Raw genomic sequence first — 27,862 nt, 5'->3', positions numbered from 1 at the left:
CTTCTGTGATTTATATGATTAAAACCATTACTACAACTGCAAGCAATGCTCTGGAGTGCATGAAGATGCATCCAGATAAAAATCCAGCAATTCCATAAAGCCAAGGATGAGACCTATAACACAATGACCTCGGTTCAGTTAAAAATAAAAACCACGAGCTCCTTCTTTTGTTCCCAACTTTGGAACCTTTATGTGGACACACACAATCTGGGTTCCCACACTTCTAAGGCCTTTTAATCTCTTAACCATGGTTTAGGACCTTAAGCCATCAACCAGACCCTACCAACCACAGAGGTGAGCCCAACCCCACGTCCATTATTGAAAGCAATACATACTTTATGCAAACCTTTTTGTCCAAATGACTAAAGAAAGAGGTTTAAATTTATAATAGCTACGCTTTCAACTCTGGAGGAGCAAATAGGTCTGCAGGACTGACAGAGGCTTTAAGCCAGGGACACGCGGGGGGTGACACGCGCGCGCACCCTCGCTGCGTTCCACCAGCCCCGCGGTTCTGCCTCGAAGAATTGCAGAAATCGCGGGGCGCGTCCCTCCTGCGAGTCCGCAGCACCTCCACTCGCTTCCTCCGCCTCCCGCCAACATCCAGACTTCCTGCATGACAAGGCCGGGAAAGCAGCCCGGCCTGGCCCGCCCGCCCGGTATTTAACGGGGGAGGCCACGGAAGACGCGACTCCTGAGTTCGCCGCTGGGACTTGCGCCGCCGCTTAGCCGCGGGCCACCCCGCCGCCGCTCTCCGGGCCGACGCAGAAGAGAGCCCAGCGAGGGGGGCGCCGCGCCGAGAAGCGGCAGCGCGGGCCGGGCAGCCTGGGGCGGCTTGACCCCGCGTCCTCCCCTCTCCCTCCGCGACGTTTGGTCTCGCCCGCGCCTCTGCTCCCTGCCATGTTGGATTGCGCGGCCGGCGCCGGGGAGAAGTTGGAAGTTTAGTGCCTGTCGGGAGAGCGGCGGAAGGCGCGGAGAGGGCGAGGAGCGGGACTTCCCGGCCGCCCCGCTCGCAGGAGCCCCTCGGGAGCGGCCTAGTCCCCGGCCCGCCGCGGCGCCCCCTCCGGTCGCCGCCCCGATGTTGCTGCAATAGCGCAGGGAGGCAGGCTGCTGCGCCGCCACCCTCCGAGGGACGCGGGGCCTGACCCCCGGACGAGCCAGAGCCAGCTGCGGGGCCGGCAGAGGGGTTGGCAGTCCCGGCCGGGCGCCGGCCGCCATGAACAACAGCCAGCAGCAGCCCCCGCCGCCGCGGCGGGTCTCCAACGTGGGCTCCCTGCTGCTCACCCCGCAGGAGAACGAGAGCCTCTTCGGCTTCCTCGGCAAGAAATGCGTGGTGAGTGGCGGACGGGAAGGAGGCTTCGCCCTGCCGGCTGGGCCTGCCTTGCGGGGAGGCCCGGCCAATCCTGCGGGGGCGCCTGGGGGAGCGCGGGGAGGGTTGCCATGCGCGCGTCCCGGGCAGCCCGTTGACCTCTCAGGAAGGGGGTTCCGGGCAGAACGGGGGTGACTTCCATCTGCTGGAGGAAAAGCAGGCTACTCCAAGTGGGAGGCGTGATGATGCGAGAGGACTGCCAGCTTTTCTGCCCCCCCCCCTTTTTTTTCCTTTCCGGCGCTGGGGTCGTTGCTGGCTTACTTCGGATTTCGAGAGAGCAGAAGGTCCCAGGCTGGGGCCGTTCCCACGGAACAGCTGCTTGCTTCCTTTTCCCCCTTTATTCCTCCCCATGGCTCTCTATTGTTGGGGCGGGGGTGGAAAATCAACCCCGACAGCTTTGCCTAAATCTGTGCTGAAAGGGGCTAGCGGGAGGGGGTGCACGAGAAAGGGATGCACGCCTTCGCTCTCCAAGGGGAAGACTTCAGCGGTCCTTTTTTTGAGCTCGTGGGAGTGGGATAAATGCTGGGCACAGGTGAAGGCTCTGGATCCAGGCAAGAGAGGCAGAGTCACCCCTCCGAGTTTGTTGATCCGTTGGATCCGCTGCGGGTTTGCTGAAGGAAATAAACCTGGCTAGGGAGGTTCAAACAAATATTTCGCCCTTGTGCCTTGTTTCAGAGAGGTGCTGTTTAGAATTGCGGGGGAGTTCTTCAGCTTTTGCTGTGCTAAGAGATTATTTTCTCTTCCCTTCCTCTTTCCAACAGGTATAATTATTTCAGAGTATCCCGGAAGTGCTCTGTCGTTTCCAATAGGTGTGTGTCAGCAAAGGAGATGTTGCAACTTTTTTTGTGGAAAAGTTCAGCTAGTTATAGAAAGCTTGAATAACTGTGTACCCATGTGGTTTCTGAACTTTCAGGAGATGAACTATGAAATGAGCTAGGCAAAAGAGTGCTCTGAATTCTGTTCCCATTTGAACGGTAGACTTGAAGAGCAGATGCAAAATTCCTCTGAAAATATATTTTATTGGGAAAAAAAGAACAGATTGTAATAATCCTGGAAATCTTGGTACTCCTCATTTGCTTATTAATATGCGGCTTTATGCTGCTATGTCTTGGCTTAGCAGGTTTTAGTATAAAATTTGTATCATGCTATTTTATATTGAAATATCCTGCATTTAAATTTAGCCTTTTCTGATTTCTGAGTGGCATACATTTAAACACATCGCTAAATTATTTACCTGTATTCCAGATGGGTTGGCACCAAAACCTTTCCCCTCCTTGATCTTTTTTTTTTTAAATAAAGACAGTCATAAGTCAAGCACCACAGACATGTTCTGATTCCATTAAGGTTTTTTGTTGTTGTTTGCAGAAATCAATATTGCTACAGTTTTTTCCTATAATGAGAGGAAGGACAAACTTGAACTATATTGGAACCAAGAAATTGGTTACAGATTTTCAAATGTCCTTGCCCACTGTGAGCTGCATAAGGATTACAGTTGTATAGTGGTATCTGTGGAAAACACACTTTTTTGTTTCTGATGGGTTTAAATGGATAAAGAAGATTCACAGATCATAGTCTGTCATTCATGTTCCATTAAGGTCAGGTTTGCAGTCTAGATATATTGTCTTTTTCAGATGTTAATGGGAATTTGCAAAGATAAAGTATGTTTCTAGAAACTGTCTAAAGAACATGAGCTACTTTTTTCTGGGAATGCAGGCTTGCCTGGGAGACTGTAAATTTATGTTGGTTACCATACTGAATTTATTTTAAATACTATAGGGCAAGAGGCTGAATATAAACTTGCTTGCTAGGTGATGCAGTGCAGGAAAGTACATCTCCCACCCTTTATGTTAATACTGTACTGTAATATTACTGGCAATCCACTTTTTGCAGGGTCCCTATCTTAACTAATGACTAAGAGAAAAGATTTTTTTTTTAAAAAAACTTCAGGACTAAAGAAAATTTGGCACTTTTGCTAAAAATGTCTTTGCCAAAGTTTAATATACTTCACAGGTTTTTAAAATCTATTTTATAATGTTACATTCTCTCCTCTTTGGAGAAGGCTGTTCCTGGGTGGAAGAGTTCAGGCTTTGCCCGCACAGAGTACCAGTTTTATTTCCAGCAAAGTCCAAGTTTATTGAAAAGAGCTCCTTTCTCTGGAGACCCATTTCTAGTAATTTCTAGTATTGAGCTGCATGGATTTGCACTAATTTAGTGCATGGTGAATTCCTATGCAAACAGTAAGATGACCCATCTATGAGTGTGCTTGCATTATATAAGGAACAAATACGCTTTTGTATAGTTATTTTATATGCAGATGTAATCAATAAAATCCAGGTGACAACTGGAAATCAAAATTGTGTGGTCAGCTGCAGAGAATTATATTATTTAAAGAGCAGAAATTTGGGTACAGTAATATACTACAGTAGGGAAAATTAGGTACTATTCACTAATAAAACTAGAAGATAGAGTCTAGACTTGGAGAAAATATTTCAATTTCTAGGTGTTGGCACTTCAAAGATTTGAAAATACATTGCATATTGGGTTATATGATTTTTTCAGTGCTTCCTCATATACAAAAAGATTGTTAAAAACCTCTTTAAAACTATTATTTTAAAATAATTGTGTATTTCAATGGAAAACTTAAAATCTCATTAAAAACAAATTGCATATGTGTTAGTTGCTTAATGCTTGATGCATAATCACGTCCAAATATATATCTAGTGATTTATTAAAAAGTATTCGTGCCACTGACAGTTTACAGAGTTATAAAAACCATAAAACGTAACCTACAGAACTTTTCCACATGTGCTAAAACCCTGTGTCCCTTCATGTTGCCTTCTGTTCAGCCATTAAAAGCTGTGTGGAAGAGTTCTGACTTTAGGGCCCTCAGGAAGTTTATCAGGGAGGACACCATTCAGATCTCAGGAAGCAGATTGTTACACTGCAGCAGCATATTCTTGCTCTCCTCTTTTGATCGCACTTGGAGGTGGCACTCTTAGCCACCCCTTTCTGGCTGGACCTACTGGACAACTTGGTTCTACCTGGAATAGGTGGCCGTTCAGATACGTATACATATCAAGTGTTTTGTGGTGTAATATTGTCTAGCTGCAAAAGGTAGCATGAAATAACCAATCACTCTCACTCCTGGAATTGTGACTGCTAGGCTGAGAATTATGATGCAAATGAATATCAGTGTGATATAGAAGATATGAACCATAACTGGTAGATAATACCTTCAGCATGCGAAGAGGTTAGGTTTGATCTCTGGCATCAGTTAAAAAGATCAGAGAATACGTAATGCAAAAGGCTTTACTCAGAGAACCTGAAGAATCAGTGTTCAAGAGAAGGCAATTCTGGAGAGACAAATAGTCTGACCTTTTCTAAATCAACAATGCTCCTTAGTCTTGTTGAATCATAACAAATTCTGTGTAGATAAAATAAAGGCATTACCCTCTTATTCTATAAAAGCAGATCCATTCTTGAGCTCAATAAGGTGGTCCTCGTTTAACAACCACTCATTCAGCAACTGTTTGAACTTGCAATAGTGCTGAACAAGTGGTAGTTATGTCCAGTCCTCAAAGTTCTGGCCATTGCAGTGCCCCCACAGTCACATGACTGTGATCCAGGTGCTTGGCAACCAGCCCAGATTTCCAACCATTGCAGCATCCCAGGGGCATGTGATCACAATTTGCAACCTTCCCTGCTAACTTCCCACAAGCAAAGTCAACAAAGCTGGAAGGAAGTTGGAAGTCACAATCACATGAGATCCTCATTTAACGACAGTAACTGTAGACTTCTGGTACTGTCGTCACTAAGCAGTGCAGTCGCGGATGTCACGCTTTGTGACTGCATTGCTTAGCGGTGGAAATTCCAGTCACAATTACTCTTGTTAAGTGAGGACTACCTGCATATGGATTTACTCCAATGGATATTTTTATATTTATCTTTTTATTTAATAATTATATTCCACAGCATTAATTGCTGCTCAGTACCCTGAAAATGTATTCTTATTTCAGTAGGATTTAAGTCGTCTTCAGATGACCTCAGGGACAAATCCATATCCACTACCTCCAACATGCTGAGACTTAATATGATTACTTCACCTGTTGAAAGGTGTCATAATTGTTTTTCAGTATGAGAGAAAATGTTATCTTTTGTTGCAGTTGACTGCAAAGCTATCTGCAGAAAATGTGTGTGAGGTACTATTATGCTATAGGTAAAGGTAAAGGTTTCCCTTGAGATTAAGTCCAGTCGTGTCCAACTCTAGGGGGCGGTGCTCATCTCCGTTTCAAAGCCGAAGAGCCGGCGTTTGTCCGTAGACACTTCCGTGGTCATGTGGCCGGCATGACTAAATGGAACGCCATTACCTGCCTGCCGAAGCGGTACCTATTAATCTACTATACCATGTCTAATATTGGTAGTTTTTAATTGTGGCCTACTAGACATCTCTAGTAGACGTCTGATATCTAGGCATAGCATGGATTCATGGGACTGGCAGCATTATATTTTGACAGTTTTACATTTTCCATTATAAATTTACATTACATTTTCCAGATACTTAAGTCCACAGGTATTCTCTTTGTTGTACTCTCTGTCAGCCTTCTCATCTCACTATGCAATGTAACTGTCAAATAATAGGTCTGAATTCTGTGAAGGAACATCTATTGCCTAGAAGTGGTGATAGAAGGTGGTATTTAAGGTAGTAAATAGTATTTAATATTTAATAGTATTTAATCTACCACCTTTCCTTGGGATCCCTTTTATTCCTAGCTTTAAAAACTTGTCAAGTTATAGTTTAATATGTAAAATGCTAACTAAGTGTCTGAGGGAGGACATAATCCTTATTGACCTTAAAACAGTAGTTGTGGATCTGGGAGGACTTAGTCTTTTTAGGCTTTTTAGGCATGTTCGGAATTTTGAGAAACTTATTGCCACAGACACAAAATTGCTATTTTGAGTCATGCTCATTCACAAAATGCTGTCATGGTGGGGATGGTAAGTCATCTAATGGTGATGAAAGGTGAAAGGTCCTCTGTGCAAGCACCGAGTCATGTCTGACCCTTTGGGGGGATGCCACTTTCGCAACGTTTTCTTGGGAGACTATAGCGGGGTGGTTTGCCATTGCCTTCCCAAGTCGTCACCTTCCCCAGCAAGCTGCGTACTCATTTTACCAACCTCGGAAGGATGGAAGGCTGAGTCGATCTGAGCTGGCTACCCGAGAATCCAGCTTCCGCTGGGATCGAACTTGGGTCGCGGGGAGAGTTTTTGGCTGCAATGCTGCCGCCTACCACTCTGCACCACACAAGGCTGCTAAGTCATCTAATACTTTTATTTAAATCAAGCTGGCAAGGTGAATGAAAAGATGCCCAATATTACATGCATCACTCAATATACTGGAAAAGTTAGTGGTCCTCAATTCCAGTTGATCTAAAAGTTGTGTTTCTGTGCTATTACTTCCTGGCCACACCCTCAGCAACTGCAGCACAATCCGAGGTATGGTTTCCATCTGCTGCTTAAGCAGGAACTGTGAGTCTGAAAGGACCCTGAGATCATGGACCAGCTTCTTCCTTCTCTCTCTCTCTTTCTCTTTCTCTCTGTACACACACACAGGTAGCCCTCATTTGGGACTGGCAACTTGGTTGTTAAGTGAAGCAGTGGCTAAGTGAAACCATGACTGTGCTTATGATCTTACTTCAGCTTTCCTTTGCAGACCTGCAAAGGTCATAAATGTGAGGGTGGTGTGTGTCTGTGTGTATACATTTAAAAATGGCTTCTTATTTCAAATTGTAGATTCTGATGCTTAACATATGGTGGAATGTAAAGAAAGGGGAGTTCAATTTAAAGATTTTTGAAAAATAACATGAACAGTAATTTGAGCAAGTGCTTTTTTTCCAGGAAATATTTTTAATCCTGCTTTTCACTCCACATATTTAGCAAAATCATCTTGAAATTATTTCCTGTATTACAGTTCTAAAGTCAGAGAGACATCACTGTACAGACTGCAACACTATGTAGCATTTGACCTCTGTGGTTAAGACTGAAAGTTTAAAACATCCTGTAATATTGTGGCTTTGAGTGAAGCACCACAAATGAGCTTCCTTTTTTCTGGGTAGTAGTTTATATTGAAAGTGCATGACTTCTTCCCTTCAAATATTAAACAGATTTTCTTTGTGGGGGAAAAAAGATCTGCTAGAACAGTGATGGCGAACCTATGACATACGTGTTAAAGGTGACATGCCACAATGTTTTGGGTGACACGCCAGTTTTGGGTGAAACGCCAGACAACAACTGCCACAACCCAGGAAGCCTCAGCTACCCCAGTCTGGTCACCCTCGCCAGGTCCAAGCCCCCTGCTGCCCTGCCCTCTGCCACCTCAGCTCACCTTGCCATCTTCTGGCTCCTTCTCGGGCGAAGCTGGTTCCTACAGAAGCCAGCTTTCGCAAAGGGGTAATAATAATAATAGTTGTTGATGTTGTTGTTGCCCCTTTGTGCAAAGCCAGTTCCTGGAGAAACTGCTTGAAATTTGCGCGAAGGGGTGCCTTTGAGTGAAGGGGCCTGCTTTTGCTGGCTTTGCACAAAGCTTTTTTGTTGTTGGCGGGGGGGCTGACATGCCAGCAGAGTCAAGTTAGACATTTTCTAACTTTTCAAAATTTTTGACACGCACAGCCCAAAAGGTTCGCCATCGTTATGCTAGAAGAATATCTTCAGAAGGAAACATTCTGTGGTGTGCAAGAATTTGCCTGTTAATTTTGGTAACCTCTGTGATAACTTCTGCCCAAGAGGTGATGATGATGCTCTCCATTCAGTCGTGTCCAATTCTTGCTGATTCTGTGGACCAGCTCTCTCCACTTTTTCTGATCTTGTGCGGCTTCTTTTAGTTGTTTAATGCTCTGCCTGGTGTCAACTTTGATAGTGTCTAGCCACGGTGTCTTTTGGCGGCCTTGTTTCCTTTTACCGCTGATCGTTCCGAGCACAACTGCCTTTTCCAGCGAGTTTGATTGCATGACATGGCCAAAATAAACAAGGTGGAGTTTTGTGATTTTGCCCACCAGAGATATGTCTGGTTTTATATGCTCCAGTACTTGTTTATTTGTCACCTTTGCTGACCAAGGAATGTGCAGGAGCCTTCTCTGGCACCACAGCTCGAACGAGTCGATTTTCCTCCTGTCTAGTTTTTTCATGGTCCAACTTTAGCAATCATAGGTAGCTATGGGGAACGCAATAATGTGGATTAATCTGCATCTAGTTGCCAGGCTGATGTCCTTGCTTTTCCATACTCAATTCATGCTCCTTATTGCTGTGTGACCCAGTGCGATTCGACGCTCTATTTCTGGACTGCATTCACTGCTGTGATCAGCGAACCTTGGAAAGTAAATACTTGCACACATTCGATCTCTTCACTGTCAATTGTTATTTTGACATTTCCATTCCTCGCAGCGCTCTCGAGCTTGGTCTTTTTGATGTTTAGGAAAAGGCCAAAGTCCTCAGTTTCTTCTTCAATCCTTTTGATCGGATGTTTTAGGCCTTCTTTGGTTTCTGAGAGGAGACTTATGTCATCAGCATATCCAAGATAGTTGATGCCCAAGAGGTGCAGGAGGCTAAACTAAAAGATCTTCTGTTTATTCCCTCTTGGACACCAAGACTCCCATTTGGACACTTTAGATTTTTAACAGGGAAAACGTCATTACAGGATGCCTTTTAAGGATTAAAAATGGACCGGTCAACTTTTTCATTGTAGGATGTCCCCATCTTTCTCTCTCTCCTGAATTGCCTGGTGTGGATAAAGTGCATAAAAACAACTGATGCAGAAATAAATAGGATGATGTGCACTGTATACAGATTAAGTTGGGAGGTGTTGATGTATCTTCCTGTTAGTGTTTTTCGAATACATTCTTTTACTATTTTGAGGCCTGTGGGATTTTGTAGTACTTTCAAAGAAAGGTCATTGAGAGCCCTATTATCTGTCCAGAAATACTCAGTTTTCATCAGATGGATTCTGCAAGATTTTTTTTTTTTTACTAATGAAGAAGACTATGCCTGACAATAGCAAGATGATACCTAAAACTTAACTAAGAATGTTTTAAAATTTATTTTAGACAATGTGCTCTGCAGTTGTTCAGATTTACGCGGCGGAACGCAATGCTATGTGGTCAAAGAAATGCTGTGGTGTAGCTTGCCTTGTAAAAGACAATCCACAAAGGTCTTATTTTATCAGAATATATGATATCAAGGTAAGGAACTGTTCCTTTGCCATATTTAGTGTATATTTCTATCAGTTATATCTTACAAAAATGTTGGGTAATAGTTGCATATAATTACAAATAATTTGTTTAGGGCTGGTGCCCTAAAATGGCCCTTATATACACTAGAACTGAATTAGAACTTTCATTGCCATCTGGATTTTATTTTATTTTGTATTTATATCTTGTATTTATATTTATATATAAGAGAGAGCTATGTGGAAAGTAAGAACTTTGTTTTTGTGTTCTGTTGCAAATATTTTCATTACTGAAAGTACAAGAAGCTTAGTTTTTTTGCATTTAGGATTTCTGGGGGGCGGGGGGAAATAATAAGTCCGGCCCGTTTTCACTTATACGTGTCCTATCTGTGAATTTTGTCCATATTTGTTTTAATAGGCTCTGAGACAGTACAAGTTACACGAGAATTGTAACACATTTTCAGATTCATGCTGCAAAAGTGCAGGTTACCAAGAATGTAAGCTAGTTCCCATGTCTTTAGAATAGAGCTTTAATCTGAAGTCATCAGAAAGGTTGTAAAAAAATCAATGTCCATGAACAAAAAGGTGAGATATAAATCAATATATACTTGCTTTTATACTAATTTAATGTCTCAATGTCTGTATATTCTTCCCTCCCCCTCCCATCACTCTTGCAGGACGGAAAACAATTGTGGGAACAAGAATTATATAATAACTTTGTATATAATAGTCCTAGAACATATTTTCATACCTTGGCTGGAGATGTAAGTATTTTAAAGAGTTAATTTTTAAAAGTTACTACTCTAAAAATGTATATTGTCTTAAAGTAGCCTATAAAATATTAAGTAATTTTTTTGGATTGTCTGCATTTGTATAGATTATCTCTATTTTAATGTTCAAATAGAAGATCTGTTTGACTGATTTTTACTTGAAAACGTAGTTGATTTTTAGTCTTCTTTTTAATTAGCTTATAACTGCAAAGTAAAGTGTAAGAGTAAAAGTATTCCTAATTCCAGTTGAGATCAATAATGGTAGAAAATCCGAAGACTGCTTTGTTTCAATGGAACTTCTTTCATTTCTTTATCTAGTTTCATAAGTGCACATCTTTACTCTATTTCTTAGTTGACAGGAACATTATTGTTTTTCAGGCATGTCAGGTGGGTCTTAATTTTGCTAATGAAGAAGAAGCTAAAAAATTCCAAAAGACAATAACAGACCTACTTGGACGACGGCAGAGAAAATCTGGTACTTATATAGTGCTTGTTTGTCTTATTTGCAGTTCTAGCTTATAATAGGAAATCTTTAGCCTGTGGACATCCCCAATTCTGCACACACACACACACCGTGCTTTATACCAGTTAGGCTTGAACAAGTTTTTAATTAATGGAGTCCTTGTCTGACACTAATGCAGCATGGGGTTGAGTTGGTGGATTGTAGTGCTGATGCTTCCTGGACTTCCCCTATTGCCCCTGTGCTAAAATTAGGCTTGAAAAAAATGGCATATTTTTATTTTTTGAAATTACTTTCATAAGAACATTATTGCCTCAAAATTCTTCTGGGTATTAATTAGCAAATAATTACTTTTCACAATTTGAATTGAAATAAATTAAGAGAAATTGTGCAAATATGTGCAAAATGGATAATTCTATACAGTGCATGACAATTTCAGAAGGATTTATTACCAACTAGCATTACAGGCTGTGTAGTCTATTACAGAATTAATTTATTCAATATTATTCCTTCCTAGAAGAGTTAATATAAATAATAAAAGCCAACTGAAATTGAGCAAAAACGGGTCCACTGAGAATTAACAGGGGGGTTCTGGAAAGCCAAGTAGAGTGAATACAAGATATGTTAAAAAAACTTTAAAACAAAAAAGAAAAGAAAAATTGGATTTACCCTGTCTTGGTTTAGCACAAGACTCAACATGCTCAGTAGCAACATGTTGAGTGTCAGCTGAAACAAAAATGGAAGAATGGGGATGGCAGGAAAAGAAATGGTCTGCTGGAGGAGCATTTCAGTTAGGAAGTAAGAATACCCTAACCTTTTGATGTCCAGTCGTACATTTTATGTAGCTAACAAAGTAGTTTCAGCTCACTGAATATATCGTGTTTTAGTGCCATAAACGCAATACATGTTCGCTGTTTTCCAAATAAGTAAGAGAGACTGTGTGTGTGTGTGTGTTCATGTACACAAGTGCAAGAAGAGAAATATGTATACTATTTAAGCAAGCCTAGATATGTTAATTCTCCATGAATTTTTAGTTTACATTTATCTTTTTCTGTATTGTAATATACTTAAGTAGTTGCTGAAGCTTGAAATTACCTAGCTGCTTGTATTCATTTGTCTAGCTCCTAGTGTTCAGCTGCATTATGAATTAAGCACTGTTTCTCATCCCCCCAAACTCAAGTGTTTCCACCTGCCACCTGAGTGAACATAGTTCAGGCCAGTAAACATATTCATATGTATATGTGTAAATATATATACTGTGTGTGTGCGCGTGTGTACATACATACACATACACATATACATCTAGCAATTCTTTAATTAACCTCTCATTCTCTATGGAACTATTTCTGTGAATTATGTTATCACTCAGATGGTAATTTTTTTTCTGTGTTTTCCATAGAATGTAGAACTTGGAATTTGTTTCAAAAAGTCAATGTAAGATACGTATTGAAAACAATTGAAATTTATTCTGGCAAAGACATTATTGGAGTTCTTAGTCGTGCCTTTGTTTTCCTTTATTTAATGGACAGAAGTTGTTTAACCACTAGATGGACTCCTTAGTCTGTATTACACTACTGGATGTAGTTCTGATTACAGAATGTTTTCCATGAGTCTTCTAGCATGGATATTTCAATATGAATTCCTGCATGGAGCAGGGGACTGGACTATGTATCCTAAATGACATTTTCCAACACTATCATTCCTGTAATACAGATTTACTGACAGATAAAGATTTTATGATTATAAGATAAGAGTTGGAACAGCGCATCCTTTTTTTCTTAAAAGGTGCTTTATTCTATCAAGATGTACCTTTTACAAATAAATGCTGAGATAAACCATGTCAGAGCTGCAACTACTACAGAATGCAGGTGGGAGATAAGCTGCTTTTTTCCCACTGGAAAAAAATGTTCTAAGTTAAAGTACATTTAATTTTCCTTTAAAAAATGGCTTTGATCCATTTTATTGAAACTGAATGGCCTTTCAGTGGAATAGAAAAAGAGTTTAAAATCCATTTTAAATTTTAGTTTATTCAAATTAAGAACTCAAATGTAGTATCTCACCTGTTAAAAAGGGTGCATTGTCATGCTCCATTTGTGTATCACTTACGTAAGTGAAATAAATAGAAAAATATATTTAAAATGGAAGTTAACTACATAAGTTAAGTAGATGTCCTTTTTAAAATGCAATTAAGGTTTCTGAAGTTCTAGATAAAACACTTGCACATTTATTCCTTCATACATAACATTATTAAGTCTAAAATTTTAATTGTTAAAAATCTTACTGTAGAATATAACACATTGCTTCTATTTCTTTAATATGGAGAAAATACATAATATGTAAAAATGTGTGAACTGTAATAATTCTAGAAATTCATGTCTTTTAAGTGAGGTAATTATAGGAATTATTTTCCCAAATATCAGAATGTTTCACTGTCAGTTACCCTTTTTATTTACTTGCCTAGAATTGCATACAATCAGTTTTATTGTTAAAATAATTTTGTAAGATAGAAACAATGGATCAGCAAACTATCCTGGATTACTACAATACCAAGAGAAATTTGAAAAAATCTCACACTTTTTTCAATGATTTTTTTAAATTAAAGATTATACTATACAAATAAAACTAATCTAGTTACATAGTACAGAAATACATTTTTAAAAATTAAAGTGCAGAAAAAGAAGAAAAAGCGGGTGGGGAAATAATAGAAAAAGAAACCACCCCCTTCATCCCCAGCAAATATAATCAACTTTAACGACTTATCACTCTCTCTCAAAATACAACCAAACACCTTTTCATTCCATACTTCAACTTATTCTCTATAAGCCTGTCTCCAAAACCTCATCTCTCCATATTGACCAGCAAAAGTCTAGTAAGGATTATCAGAAATAACATAAGTATTACAAACGTTATCTATTACACCCAATTTGAATCCTTCCTTTTATATTTATATATCCATTTCTATTTAAACAGATCCCCCCCCCTATTTCCTCTCTTCAAATAGTCATAGTCCCAGTCAAAAAACTATTAAACATTAGCAGAAATAACCATCATCATCCAGTTCCAATCAGAAAACTATTAAACATCACCGGAAATAGCAAACCCATTATTTTCATCAGTTCCTGCTATATGCTCACCTGTACAGAGTACATGTGGATAAGTTTGTGATCTCTCCTTACTCCAGAGAAATTTTGGTAGCCTGAATCCCCCATTCGGGCACCCTTTTCGGCCACAGTGGTTCACTGGAAGTCAAAAAATGTCACACTTCTTAACAGCAAGTTGTATGTGCATGTTTCTCTCACTTTTAAACTGCATTTTAAAATGTCATTTACATTGGAAAGCTGACTTTTTAAGCTAGTTAATAGTAGTCCTCCAGAGTGACTATCTGGAGGATCTGGGATCATCCACAGGCCATTAGAGATTACTTAAACCCGTTACTAAAATGAATGAAATACTGATTTTTTTTCTTAACTTCATGTATGATTGGAATGATACTCTTTTGTGTGTTTTCCCTCCTTAACAGAGAAAAGGAGAGATCTACCAAATGGTAAGCTTTTTATTAATAACCATAACATGTTCATCATTGTTATATAACTGCCAACTTCTGTGTGCATTTCTGAGAATGATGATTGGAAGGAAGGACCATATTTTAAATTTGTAATATGAATGCAACAGTGGAAAATCAGAAATTACAATGACTTTAATTTTATTCTTACAGTATAGAATACTCCCCTTGCTGTTTATTACTTGTATTAGAATGTCCTAATTCAGCTTTAACCTGATCTCACATACTAACATTAGGTTGTCATATTCAAAATTCACTGAGAAATTTCAGTTGCTAAGTAGGAAAAAATAAATATCTGTCTTTTGGTGAGAATTAATTACGTTCTCCATTTACATCTGTTCACTTCTCAACAGTCTAATATTTGACATAAAATTGCAATTTATATTTTTAACCACATCAAAACAAAAGCAATTAAAGAGATTGAGTAACATAGCATAATAACAATTGTAGGATTAAATTGGCATTGAATGCATTGACCTGTAAATTCTTTGGATTTGTGCTTCCAGTGGTGTTGGCAATAGAAAAATCTCTTAAATTTTGGATTATCACTCATAATTGCTGGAATGAAATTGAGGATTTAACAGAATTAGTTTTTTAAATGTATATATATTCTGGAGTCATGTGGCCCATTTTCATTTTAATGTATGTGATAGAATCTGATTTATTCTGTAGAAGGCTACCCTTTATGAAGAGCAGCTGAGGAAAACACAGGATCTCAGAAATGGGATATTTTATACTGTGTTTTGGGGAAAACCTGAAAATGGGGAAGATACCAACCCAGTGGATAGTTGAGGCTGTCATGTTCTTCAAAGGATGAACTCATAGATCTCTTTCATCTTCACTAACTTTTGCTCATGGGAGTGGTGCTTATGTTATGATGGCATATTTTTTTTGTTGGATACTAACATGACAATGTTAGAAGAAGTGGAAATTCTTTATATTCATGTGTTCCCCATGGACAACCAAACTCTGATTAGAGTGGTTAGTTTGCTTCTAATAGGCTAAAATTTTCTATATATAGGTTATTAATAGGTATATTGCTAGTAAGCAACTTGCCTTAGTATTCGTTCTTAACAATACATGGATGTAAGTCAGCTGAACAGAGTAAGTCTAATTTCTAAGTAAAAATGCTTAGGATTGCACTTCAAAATAAGTTAGCTATCATGTGTACTCAAAAATCTGTTTATAATTTCTGCATTTTAATCAGTCATAAGATTCATACGTGTTTTCTGCATTCAGGAAGGATATGGATGTCTATTGTTGGAAGAATTACTAGAAATTCACAAACTTTATGAAATATAATACTGTTATGAAACTCTTTTATATATAATGCTTCCTTTGTTTTGAAGCTTTCTACAATGCTTTTGAATACTGAAACCAACAGAATATGAAGAGAAAGATAAATCAATTCAAATTGAGCATACAGTCTAGTTGTATTCTTACAGGTCCAAGTCTGCCAATGGCAACTGTTGACATCAAAAATCCAGAAATCACCACTAACAGATTTTATGGTTCACAAGTCAACAATATCTCCTATACCAAAGAGAAGAAAAAAGGAAAAGCAAAAAAGAAAAGATTGACAAAGGCAGATATTGGAACTCCAAGCAACTTCCAGTAAGAGTTCCTGTTTAATTTATTAACATTTTAACTTTACAAAAAACCCACAGATGTGTTTATTTACATCTCAGTAGGAAAGTCAGTTACATAATTCTACATGAACAACAAGAGTTCCTTTGTATTAAGTGCCCTACAATAATTACCCTTTAGTGTTTCATTTAAAAAAAGACCCTCAATGGTTTATGCGCTTAAATGATAAAGTGTTAGTATAAGAAAACACAATAGTGAATCCACAGAAAGAAAGAGAAGCAAAGTAGGGTGGGGAATTCTAATAGAATACAAAACCAGGCATCTGATAAATTTATAGTTTGATTATTCCTGTGACAGAAGGTTCTAACCCATTTTGGGATCTGTAGAATTATTAAGTGTAGAATTCATTTCATTTTTATCTTAACCTTTTCCATATTATTTTCTCACATCAGTTGAATAAATGTAACAACTATTTATCAGCTTGCTGGTTACTTATTATAGTGCAGTTGCCTTTACCCCGTGTATCTAAAGCTTTTTTTTTGTCTTGTTTTCAGACACATTGGCCATGTTGGCTGGGACCCAAACACAGGTTTTGATGTAAGTAAGCATGGTGAAGGCTTACATTAGCATTTTATCATGTGAGACTTCATTTCTTTGATCACTGATTCATTACATGTATATGTGATCCTGTTCTGGAACAAAAATAGAAGGGCAACTGCGATCTCTGTATTTGGATTGCAGTCTTCCTCACCAACTTAACCCATTTTTTTTCAGGATTTAAAAAGATTTTTGGAAGTACACATGTCTCAGAGATTTCAGCATTTTTCACTTACTTTTACATACAGTTCAGTAGTTTGTAGAGACTTTTTTCTACAAAATATTTGCATCACATTTATTAACAAGAATGAATTTGCAGATAGCTCTAATGTTTCCTGTAGGTTAACAATCTGGATCCAGAACTGAAAAACCTATTCGATATGTGTGGAATTTCAGAGGCTCAGCTCAAAGACAAAGAAACCTCCAAGGTTATATATGATTTTATTGAAAAAACAGGAGGAGTAGAAGCAGTTAAAAATGAATTGCGTAGACAAGGTGAGTCTTCTTATACTCATGCAGTCTATAGATTATGCTTTTTAATGCCTACAAAAGATTTAGGATATTTAAATAGGGTAATTTGAGAAGTGCTCTCTTGATTTAAAAATGCATTTGCACATTTGTTAAAATACAATTATATTCCTAAGTCACACTTGTAAATATATCACATTATACTACAGAGTATGTTTTCTATTAACTATTTGAGCGGCAAACTCCGTAGCCAATAACATTGCTGCTATTGGCTTCAAGAAACAGCTTGACTGTTCCTCAATGGAACAACAAAGCCAAAAGTAAGAATTTGAATTTTAAAATATACCCAAGTAATGTATAACTTCTGTATATTTTGATTCAATTATCATCATCTCTAATGGTTGAGTATAATTTAATTGGATAGCAACAAATAATTATTACAATATTACAGTGCTTAACATTGTATGAGCACTGAATACATCATAGAATTGGCTTTATCATGGTAGATTGATGGGCAGGCAGTATTACAACAGTTTCATATGGTTAAATGTAGGATATGAGGGACTCTGATAGACTTCAGAGAAAGTTAATATATGCTACATTTATAATCTAGGCCCACCACGCTGGAGTGGTATGTATGAATTCTAGTCTTTTTTAGTTTTTATGTACCTTTTTACTTAATAGGAAGACAATTCCCCCCCCCAAATAACTACCTATGAATTGTGTATGTGTGTGTGAATTGTCTCATATTTTCTGAGAAGTATTGTACACCCAAGTTGAGGTACAAGTGGTTGCAGTCATCACTGCTATGAAGGGTGAATGTCTTTGAAGATTAACTGTGGATTGGAAGGGGACGTTTGCTTTCCCTGTCCAGTTACCTTTCCCCTTTCTTCATCTCAATCCAGTCGCCCTCACCCAATAGCCACACTAGTTGTTGTTGTTTTCCCCCGTTTTGCTGGAAGGAAGGAAAGGTGGTGTGCATATTTATTTATTTTTATTTTATTAATCAAATTTAGCCACCGCCCATCTCCCCCAAAAGATATATCTTCTTGCATGCTCCTGTGTGTGAGAGAATGATAGATACAGGCAGTTGGGATTCAGCTTGTTTTATAAATGGAATACCTTTTTCAGGGGCAATCAGTCTGGATTAATTGGGTTGGTTTTGGGTCCATTCCGTCATTCCCCCTCCCAGCTTTGCCTTTTTTTGAAGTGTGGCTTCTGGTAACACGTTTGTCAATACATGTGTGTGTGTGGGTGTGTATACACATACACACTCGTTGGCGGCAGGAAAGCTCCATGATACTTTCAACTGGAATTGGCAATCCTCATTTGGAAAGGCAAGGAAGCATGGCACACAATCTTTTGTCTGGGTTCATTGGATTCCCCCCTCCCCCACCCACCCTTCCTTCAGAGCTGTCTTCCTTTTGGGTAAACATGGTATTAGCATTTAAGTTTCAGCTGTGTTTTGTATGAATAACTATGCTTTGTTGGCACAGAGACATTAATCTTTCTAAGGATACTAACTTACTTATCTCAATGCTTCTCCAATTCAGTATTCGCAGACTATGTAGTAGGCCTTGTATAATAAGAAATGATCACTGCTTGAAGAGTGCTTGTATCTTGAGGTCTTGATTAAATTACCTTGTATAACTGATTTTTCTTATTTGTATTCTAATAGCAAGACCCTTTACTTAAAAATGGCAATCAATATTAGTCTTAGCTGAATGAAATACATTTACCAATAATGGCTTTATGACTGAACTGTTCAGTACTTTTTCTGGACCCCTAGTGGTGGGGATTGTGCATAGAAAATTGGGCGTGAAATATTGGGATTTGCTTGGGCCTTTCATTAGTCTGACTCTCCCCGAAATGATGACTACAAGTACCAAAGCAAAATGATAAAGAAGCTTCACATTATAGCTTTCATCTTGACTATGCACCTTCTTGCTTTTCCACTTGGAGTTTTCTGAATTGCACATCTTGCCCAAATGTATCTCTATCTCTGTAGCTTCCAGGTTAAGGTAATTTACTGGATCTGTCTTGGAACTACAGTTGAACATAATTCCAGTGCTTCAACTGATCATTTTATGGGACTGGAGATTGAGTGACCTGCCTTTTGTATTAAATTTTGTTATGCTTTACATTTTTTCAGAATGACAAATGGGTAATACTAGATAGTATTTTTTCAAAGCAAATTCAGTCACATTTATGATATAAGTTAACAAATAACAAACCTCTCCATAGATAAAAACTTCGGCAGTAGAATGTAACTTTTAAATAAAAACATTGCCCAGTGAAGATATTTACTAGATATTGCAAATAAATATTCATCTTGTTACCATTTGTGGAGATAGTATTATAATCTGCTCTTTTTAACGGATAGCGTCAATAAATGTGAGTGGCAGAAAAGTTAAAAACGATTTAAGACTCTTCTGGGAGAGTGTGAAGTATGAATGAATGCTTTCCAAGGTAATTGGTGTACTTTTAATTCTGTCAGTTTTGGCTTCAGAGAGCACTGTCTCGTAGTGAATAAACACTTCTGTGTCTTTGGTTTGTTTTTGGTTTCAGCTCCACCACCACCTCCACCGTCTAGGGGCGGTCCACCTCCTCCTCCTCCACCACCACCACATAGCTCAGGCCCCCCTCCTCCTCCTGCTAGGGGAAGAGGAGCCCCTCCCCCACCTCCTTCAAGAGCTCCAATAGCAGCACCCCCTCCCCCACCTCCTTCTAGATCTGGGACTGTAGTGCCACCACCTCCACCAAATAGGATATATCCTCCTCCTCCACCAGTTCATTCTTCCGCACCCTCTGCCCCACCTCCTCCCCCTCCACCACCATCAGGTGGTTCTTGTGGCCCTCCACCACCACCCCCTCCCCCTCCCCCTCCTGGTCCTCCTCCTCCACCTGGTCTTCCAGTAGAGGTTGACCATCAGCTTCCAGCTCCTTCAGCAAATAAAGCAGCGCTTTTAGATCAAATCAGAGAAGGTGCCCAATTAAAAAAAGTAGAACAAAACAGTCGTCCAGTCTCCTGTACCGGAAGAGATGCACTACTTGATCAGATACGACAGGGTATACAGCTGAAGTCTGTGAGTATCATTCTTTTTAAGATCTGGCTTCAAGTTTCTAGATTATTTTTTAAAGCCATTTTCCTCTACAGGTATTTGGTCATAAGCACTGATGGTGAGCAGGAGGGGGGCCCTATCCAGGGGGGAAAATGCATGCGTAGTAGAGAGAATTTGAGTTGTCATTCAAAAAGACACAGAACAGACCCGCCTTGACTTTTGGGGTTTATCTGTATGGGTTTTCTCACGCTTCTTCAGTTTGGTAGGATTTTCTGTCTAATGTAGCAGTAATAAAACACTAGAGACTTATTCCTCATCTCGGTGTGGTTCCTGCTTGTCAGGACAGTATTCCTCAACTTACTACGGCAATTGGGACAGGAATTTCCGTTGCTAAGTGATGCAGTTGTAAAGCACGACTGCATTGCTTAGCAAAGCAGTCCCTGTAGTCCCAGTTGCTGTTGTTAACCGAAACCTATGGTCATTAAGCAAGGCAACTTCCTGCCAGCTTCCTACAACCAAAGTCAGTGGAGAAGCTGACAGGAAGTTGCAAGTCCCAGGCCAGCAGGCAGGTAAGTGGCTGCTGCTGGGTGGGGGAGGAAGGGTCAGGGAGGCTGCGCAAGAGTCACAGGTCGGGGAAGGTGCATGCGGGTGCAAGGGGGTGCACAAGAGGCACGGGTTGGGGAGGGTTCGAGGGGGTTGCAAGATTTGAAGTTTGCTTATTGGTTATTAGTTCCAAATTGTTGGACAGAAGTCAAATGCCTCTAAATTAAACTAATAATGAAAGAAACTGTTAAGATTAGCAGGGTGGATTTCCACAGACAGAACAAAAGTCATCTTTATGTGCTTCTGCAAATACATGTTGATAATACTGAATTGAGTTTGCCAAAGTAGTGTTTCTTCAATTGCCTGTCCATTCTGAGCACCAGATGAGCTGAACCAGGAAGCAAGGCAATTCGGATCTTAATTGTGGAGGTTCATTGTTCATTTTCTCTTGCTCAGTTGATCCTCTCTCTAATTGTCCTTTTTAAGACAACTTAAAGCAAATATTTGCAGCTCAGGGTTGAACTGTGGAGTCCTTGGTGCTCTCTGAGCCTTGTTGTTTTCTTGCAGATGTTTCATTGCCAGACTAGGCAACATCTTCAGTGCAAAGAGGGAGTGGGCCTTGCTATCAGTTTATATACTGTGGCTTGCCCTGCTTGTGTTGGTAGGGGTGTTGTTCTCTCCTTGGGAGTTCTTTGATTGGGCCATCATTTGTTGCTTGGTTGATTGCCTGAGTTAATAGTTCCTTGATTAGGGTGTATTGTGCTGTTTGATGGTTCATCTGGTGTTAATCCTAGTCTTGATTTTTGCATATCTGGGTGTTGATTGCTGGCAAGGGGGTATACTGGTCTTTTGGCTTTTCTATTGTTTCTTTTGAATGGTATATAAATGTTGTTTACCTCTACGTGTCTGTTGATGGCTGCTCATCTCAGAAACCACCAACAGACTGTTACAACCACTTGGCATCACCGTAGCACATAAACCAACTAAAACTCTTCAAAACATATTAAGCAACCCAAAAGACCCAATAGCCCAAGAAGAAAAAATGAGTTATTTACAACATACAATGCAAAGACTGTAACAGCCACTGTGTAGGACAGACAGGCAGAAGACTAGCAGAGCGCATCCACGAACACCAGCTAGCAGTCAGAAGACATGATGAGAACTCCTTAATCTCACAACACATGGACAGATTCAACCATAGTTTCAACTGGGAAACTCTGAGCATCATAAACCAAGCCAAATCCAAAAACGCCAGAGAATTCCTGGAAGCCTGTCACTCAGATAAAGCAGCCATCAACAGACACATAGAGGTAAACAACATTTACATACTATTCAAAAGAGACAATAGAAAAGCCAAAAGACCAGTACACTCCCTTGCCAGCAATCAACACCCAGATATGCAAAAATCAACACCAGATGAACCATCAAACAGCACAATACACCCTAATCAAGGAACTATTAACTCAGGCAATCAACCAAGCAGCAAACGACAGCCCAATCAAAGAACTCCCAAGGAGAGAACAACACCCCTACCAACAGAAGCAGGGCAAGCCACGGTATATAAACTGAGAGCAAGGCCCACTCCCTCTTTGCACTGAAGATGTTGCCTAGTCTGGCAATGAAATGTCTGCAAGAAAACAACAAGGCTCAGAGAGCACCAGGGACTCCATAAGACAACTTAATTTTTCTAAGAAGGTTAATTTTGGAAACCGGTTTGTTTGTTTGATTTCTATAGCTGCCCATCTCATCAAATGACTCTGGGCAGCTTACAGTCATAAAAACCATAAAACAGTCAAAACAATAAAAAACAATTAAACAGTACAAAATAAATATATAAGCTTGCCAAGTAAACAATGCATAGATGTTAGTATAGCATTGAGGGTTGCTGGTATTTAATTTTTGTTTTATCTTGATGTGCAAAAATCTGCCCCCAAATTATCAAAAATAATGTTGCTATTTCAACAAATATTACAATGGAACTCTTAAGTGCTGTTGATTTTAAACATCTAATGCTTTTAACAGTCTGGTTTATTTAGATCTGCTCATATTTCAGGCTTTTGAAAAATGTGAAATGCTTACTAAGTTTTGTTGCATTCATTCTTTTGTGTTCAATTTTGCCTCAGGTATCTGATGGCCAAGAGACTGTACCACCTACACCTGCACCTACCTCAGGTATTGTGGGTGCACTAATGGAAGTTATGCAGAAAAGGAGCAAAGCCATTCATTCTTCAGGTAAGTCAGGAAATCAGCATTTGCCATCAAGTAGGAAAGAACTGTTTAGCTTATATCCATGGACATTGTGTTCTGTATACTGTTATAATATCTGACATGAAAGAGCCAGTTTATCAAGAATAGAAAATTAGGATATTTTTGCTGGAAATACCCACATATAGATCTTAATAACTCTTGCATGGAAAGTAGGCTTGTTATAACAATTAGAATTCTTTTTAGCATAAATTTACTGATACAGACAGATCTATTACTCTTCTCAGAACAACTTGCATAAGGGATATTGCTTTACAGAAGGAAGCTTATATGTCCTTAGGTGTCTTTTATTTAGAAATGAAGTAAAATACATTTGATGGTGCAAATCCAGGTAACTTTTGTTGAGAAATACAAAAAGAGTAATCGCACAAATTAAACATTTTTTTAACGTAAAGGAGCAACATACAAGGAGCAAAAGTGTTTTACAATGAAGTCTAGCTGGACTTGAGAGCATCTTGAATGGAGTTGGGATAGCTTAGTTGTAAAATTCTCAAGCTCTTTAATGCAGGGCCATCAGCAGTGGAATAAGGATTGTTAGGAATGGTTCTAAGAAAATTAGGAGTTAAAGTGTTCAGTAACTGGACAGATAAAGAGATGCACTCTGATGCTCAGACTCTCAGAACAGGGTTAGTATTGAAAGCGTGAAGCAGTTTCCATCTTGGAAAGTGAAATCTGCCCTACAATAGAGACGAAAGAGCCAAGGGTTACTTTCGTCTTACACTCCTTGATTCTTTATTAAGGAAGCTAGAAAATGGAGAAGATTCTAGATTGGATGGTTAGGATTCATTGGGGAACAAGTGAAGATGTTTTAGAGACCTCTTTGCCTTGCTGAGGCAGAAGGTTTTAGTACAGCAATGCTAGGTGCTCAGTATCTTCCAAGGCAAATTCTAATCTGTCTATTCTCTTTGGGAAGTTTCATAAAAGAGATAACTTTTTAGCTTTGGGTAATTCAGATCTGTGTGGCTGAATGTTTAAAGAGACAGTTTAAGAGTGAATGACAGAATCCTGGCTTTTGGAGACCTGGATAATAATAGGTCTCCAGGCTAAACAATCAAATAAAGGCATAACTGCTTTGATTAGCTTTGCTCTGCCACCTCGTCAAAAACAAAACAAAACAAAGGACTTTCTGTTTCTGAAATGAGAACAACATGTCTCATAAGTGGAAATGAAAAGAAAAATGATGATTAGGAAATCGGTTTCCTTTTCTTGAGTAACCTGTTGGCTGGGAAACATATTGTTGATTGGATTGACAAATGATTAGGAGATACTCATAAATCTAGTAAACTCAGTTCTCTGGCTTTGGGATATGTTTGTCAATGCACAAGTACTTAGCCAAACATAAAGATTTAATTAAGATTAGCTCCTTTTTGCAGAATGAATAATTTAACATTTTAGCAATCAGATTAACTGGGTGAGCCTTTTTAACAACAAACAAACTTTTTACTTGTCATCAGTTTTTACCTGTGGTTGCCCTTTTTCAGAATCAAAACAGAGAAAACACTTCTAAAACCTGAATCTCATACTTTGATCAATTACATTTAAATTCAACCAAACCTTAGTTTTGTCTTTCCCCAACAATTTGATGGAGTGTCACTGAAAGAGTAGGGCAATCTTCAGTCCAAAAGAACTTGTACATTAAGGCCTTCATTTACAAGTTTGAGTTTATTCCTTTAGTGTATAATTGTTTGATTTAAAGCCTAGATCCCAGTTATCTTCTTGTTGTTGCATACAAGTTTACATTTTATTGTACAAATGCTGGTTAATTGATACCTGCCATAATAATTTTACCAATATTTCTCTCTACTAAGGCTTGTCTTCATTAGTTTTCTTGCAAAATAACTATTTTTTCTATCATCAGATGAAGATGAGGATGAAGATGATGAAGAAGACTTTGAAGATGATGATGAGTGGGATGACTGATCAATATATTATATCTTATATATATTTTTACGGTGAAATACTAAACTACTTTCTGTCTATGGATTCTGTAAAATTATCATGTAAATGTTTTACCAATTTACTGTATATTTTTGTTGCCTTTTGCTTTTTTATTAATCTGTGCAATACCTCATTTAATCTGTAAAGGTTTGTCATCCTATACAAGGCTACTCCCTTCTTAATATGTAAAAGTTTACACCAGATTGCCCAGTGTACATGTGAATACTTTCCATTCCATCAATAAGGGAGTTTTAATGTAATCTGTGAGACTGACAAACACACCTTAAATGTATTTAGTTATAATTGCAAGAAGGAAAACACTATTTTCATACCCTACTTTTTCTGTATCTAGATTTTCTTATTAAAACCTAATATAGCACTACATACTTTACGCAATGCAGCTCCTAGTTTTAGCCTCTTCATCTTGGAAACTACGCTTCATGGATGAGGCTGATAAAACGATGAGCATTTCAGTTCATAACACTACCATTCAGATTAGTCTTCAAGCTATAAAGCAATCACTAGAAAAATTAAGTGATCATGAAAATTTTCCCTGATCTGGAGCGTTGTTGCCTATAATCAGAGCTTTGATACCTGAATACTGAATTTAAGAATAGTCTATTTAGTCAAATAGAACTGATAGAAACCACCTTCATGACTTTTCCCAACTGTCATTCATGACAAAGAGGAGTCTACATTTTTGGCAACTGCTGCAGTCGTTATTTATTTTTATATAAGGTTTTTTACTGAAGGGCTGTAGTTGATGTTTGCTTTGAATAATAATGGTTGTAAATTAATTTTTTAAAATGTAGGGCATTGGTATGCTAATAAATGAACTTAAGTAGTGTAACTCTGCAGTTTTCATGGATTATGGGGCATGTCAACACAATTAGACACTGGACCCTATACCTAAAAATTGGATTAAATAGAGATGGAGCCTTAAATCCATATTTTATTGATTGTGACAACATTAGATGATAGAAACTGTTGCTAGAAGACCAGTGAGCTTCTTGCTGATGTTTCCATCTTTCTTAACTTAGTCTCTGTATCTGTGTTGTCCAGATCATTGAGACTGGGTGGGCACTCTTCCCATCAAATGCAGTATTTCTCACAGGCTCCTATGGCTATTCAAACATTATGGGTCAGTGTTGCCTTGTTTCCTTTTGACTCTACATTTCTGGACTTCGAAGCAAGAGTGAACAGAGCTAATTGAACTGTTTATCTTTTGCTTTGGGGGAGAAGTTCACTACTACAAGGTTTATAAGCCACTGTTTTTTATATATACCAAATTTGCACATTGCAGTATTTCACTAGAAATAAGGGATGTGATCTTAAAAGTTAGGTGGTCCTGTGCTTGGAATTACATTCCAATATATGATGGGAAAATTTGAGTTTTCATTTTAATTTTTCTTATTTACTAGGAGACCTAATGTTTGGACTATCTGCTTATTTTTCATGCAATATTGCATTAAAGATAAGCTTTATCAATGCTAATACTGTACTAGCAGTAAGAATACACTTAGTAAATGCAGAAGGTTTCAAGTGAGACATACTTGGAGTACAATTAATCCCTGCTTGCTTCCTTCTTCATTTTTCTTCTGTTCATGACATATTGGATGGAATTATCTTTATTGAAATCCAGTGTTGGCCTGATTTTGGCAGGCTGGACCTGCATGATGTGGCCTGGATGTTTAATGCAATTATAATGTATGTCTAGCATTTGGGTTTTTAATTCTGTAAGAAGAATGGGATTTAAAGAGTATGTTGATGAAAGAAGATGTGGTAAGCAGAAGCTAAATTATTCCAAAGGGAATAATTGTAATTTGATGCAAACAACATGGAAAAGGAACGTTTTCAAAGTATCTCCATTTCAGGTGTATCTCTGGCACTGCTTTGTGCTAGAAAGACTTTTCAGGTAGCATTGCTGCTAGTAGGGCTCGAGGATTGTGAGCAGTGTAATAATGCTGTGGAGGTGGGTTAAAAGTGTATGCACATGAGAGATGATGTTAATGGCCCGCAGTACAGCCTGTAGTGTTCCCTCGCTAGTTTCATAAAGGGCATTTTAAAAGTTGATATTGCTCAATTGGTCTCCAGCGATGTTACTTATAAATTAAGCACATGCTTCTAAAGTTGAGAGAGTTTGAAAAAAGATAATATTTTGAGGATACTTGTGTAATCCATTAATCACTTACCCAACAGGCTTTTTTTCCATATAGAAAGTATATCTACATTATTGCACACACATTCAAATGTTTTGCTTTCGATAGCATATTGTATGGTTTTAATTTAAGGCATGACCGCAGTTACAGTTAGATTTAAAGTCAGAGCTGCATGTTTCTACTTTACTGCTCTCAGTGTGGGCAGGAGGCGATGTTTTTTGTCATTGAATCACTACTGCTAACTGTTGTAACCAGGGCAGCCTTTTGCATCAATTAAATTGTCTGTCCACATAGCCTTGGCAAGTAGCGAATGAGCCTGTCTCTGAACACTGCGCTTAACCAATAGCATCTAGCGACTTGTACTCTGAAAAGATCTCAGTCATTCAGTTTTCCATTTCATCAGATTGAAATTCTTGGTATGTGAATTTCCTTTTTGGCTCTTCTTTGGAAATGTACAGTGAATAGGATGTTGCACTGGTGGCAATTCATCATGAAGCATAATAAAATTAATTTGTCTCAGTATAATAGTATGGTGTGGCTTGTATGTCTTCACTTGAGGGCAGGTTGAAATTAGTTAGTTGTTCAAAAATTGTTCCAGATTTTTTTAAAAAATGGCTTCAGCAAATAACTTACATGTCTCTACAGCATTGGAATGGGCTAATTAAAACGAATAGCAAGATATAAACGCTCTGACACTTTTTCCTAAAGTTTCCCAGGGGAAAACATGGAAGACAAGCGGCAAGCCACCCCCACATTTGCTCAGCGGGAGTTTTCTGCTCCCCACTCTCCCCATAGGACCTACCAGTGGATGCCCTATGGAAAGGATCCTGATTATTTTGTTTCATAGTAAACATCCAACAAATACTT

General features: G+C 38.7%; 1 protein-coding gene across 1 annotated transcript; it reads left to right on the top strand.

Annotated features, from left to right (window-relative positions):
- The first annotated feature begins 648 nt into the window (after positions 1 to 648).
- Positions 649 to 27,520, top strand: WASL (WASP like actin nucleation promoting factor). The gene is made up of 11 exons (XM_063309567.1): positions 649 to 1,330; positions 9,463 to 9,597; positions 10,262 to 10,348; positions 10,733 to 10,829; positions 14,335 to 14,358; positions 15,822 to 15,990; positions 16,518 to 16,560; positions 16,902 to 17,055; positions 19,597 to 20,114; positions 22,757 to 22,865; positions 24,757 to 27,520. The coding sequence occupies exons 1-11, from the start codon at positions 1,214 to 1,216 to the stop codon at positions 24,816 to 24,818; spliced, it is 1,515 nt and encodes a 504-aa protein (XP_063165637.1). The 5' UTR covers positions 649 to 1,213; the 3' UTR covers positions 24,819 to 27,520.
- The last annotated feature ends 342 nt before the right edge of the window (positions 27,521 to 27,862 follow it).

The sequence above is a fragment of the Candoia aspera genome, chromosome 7 (genome assembly GCF_035149785.1).
Source record: "Candoia aspera isolate rCanAsp1 chromosome 7, rCanAsp1.hap2, whole genome shotgun sequence".
NCBI lineage: Eukaryota > Metazoa > Chordata > Lepidosauria > Squamata > Boidae > Candoia > Candoia aspera.
Note: the sequence above shows the minus strand (reverse complement) of the source record. Positions and strands in the feature narration are given on the sequence as shown.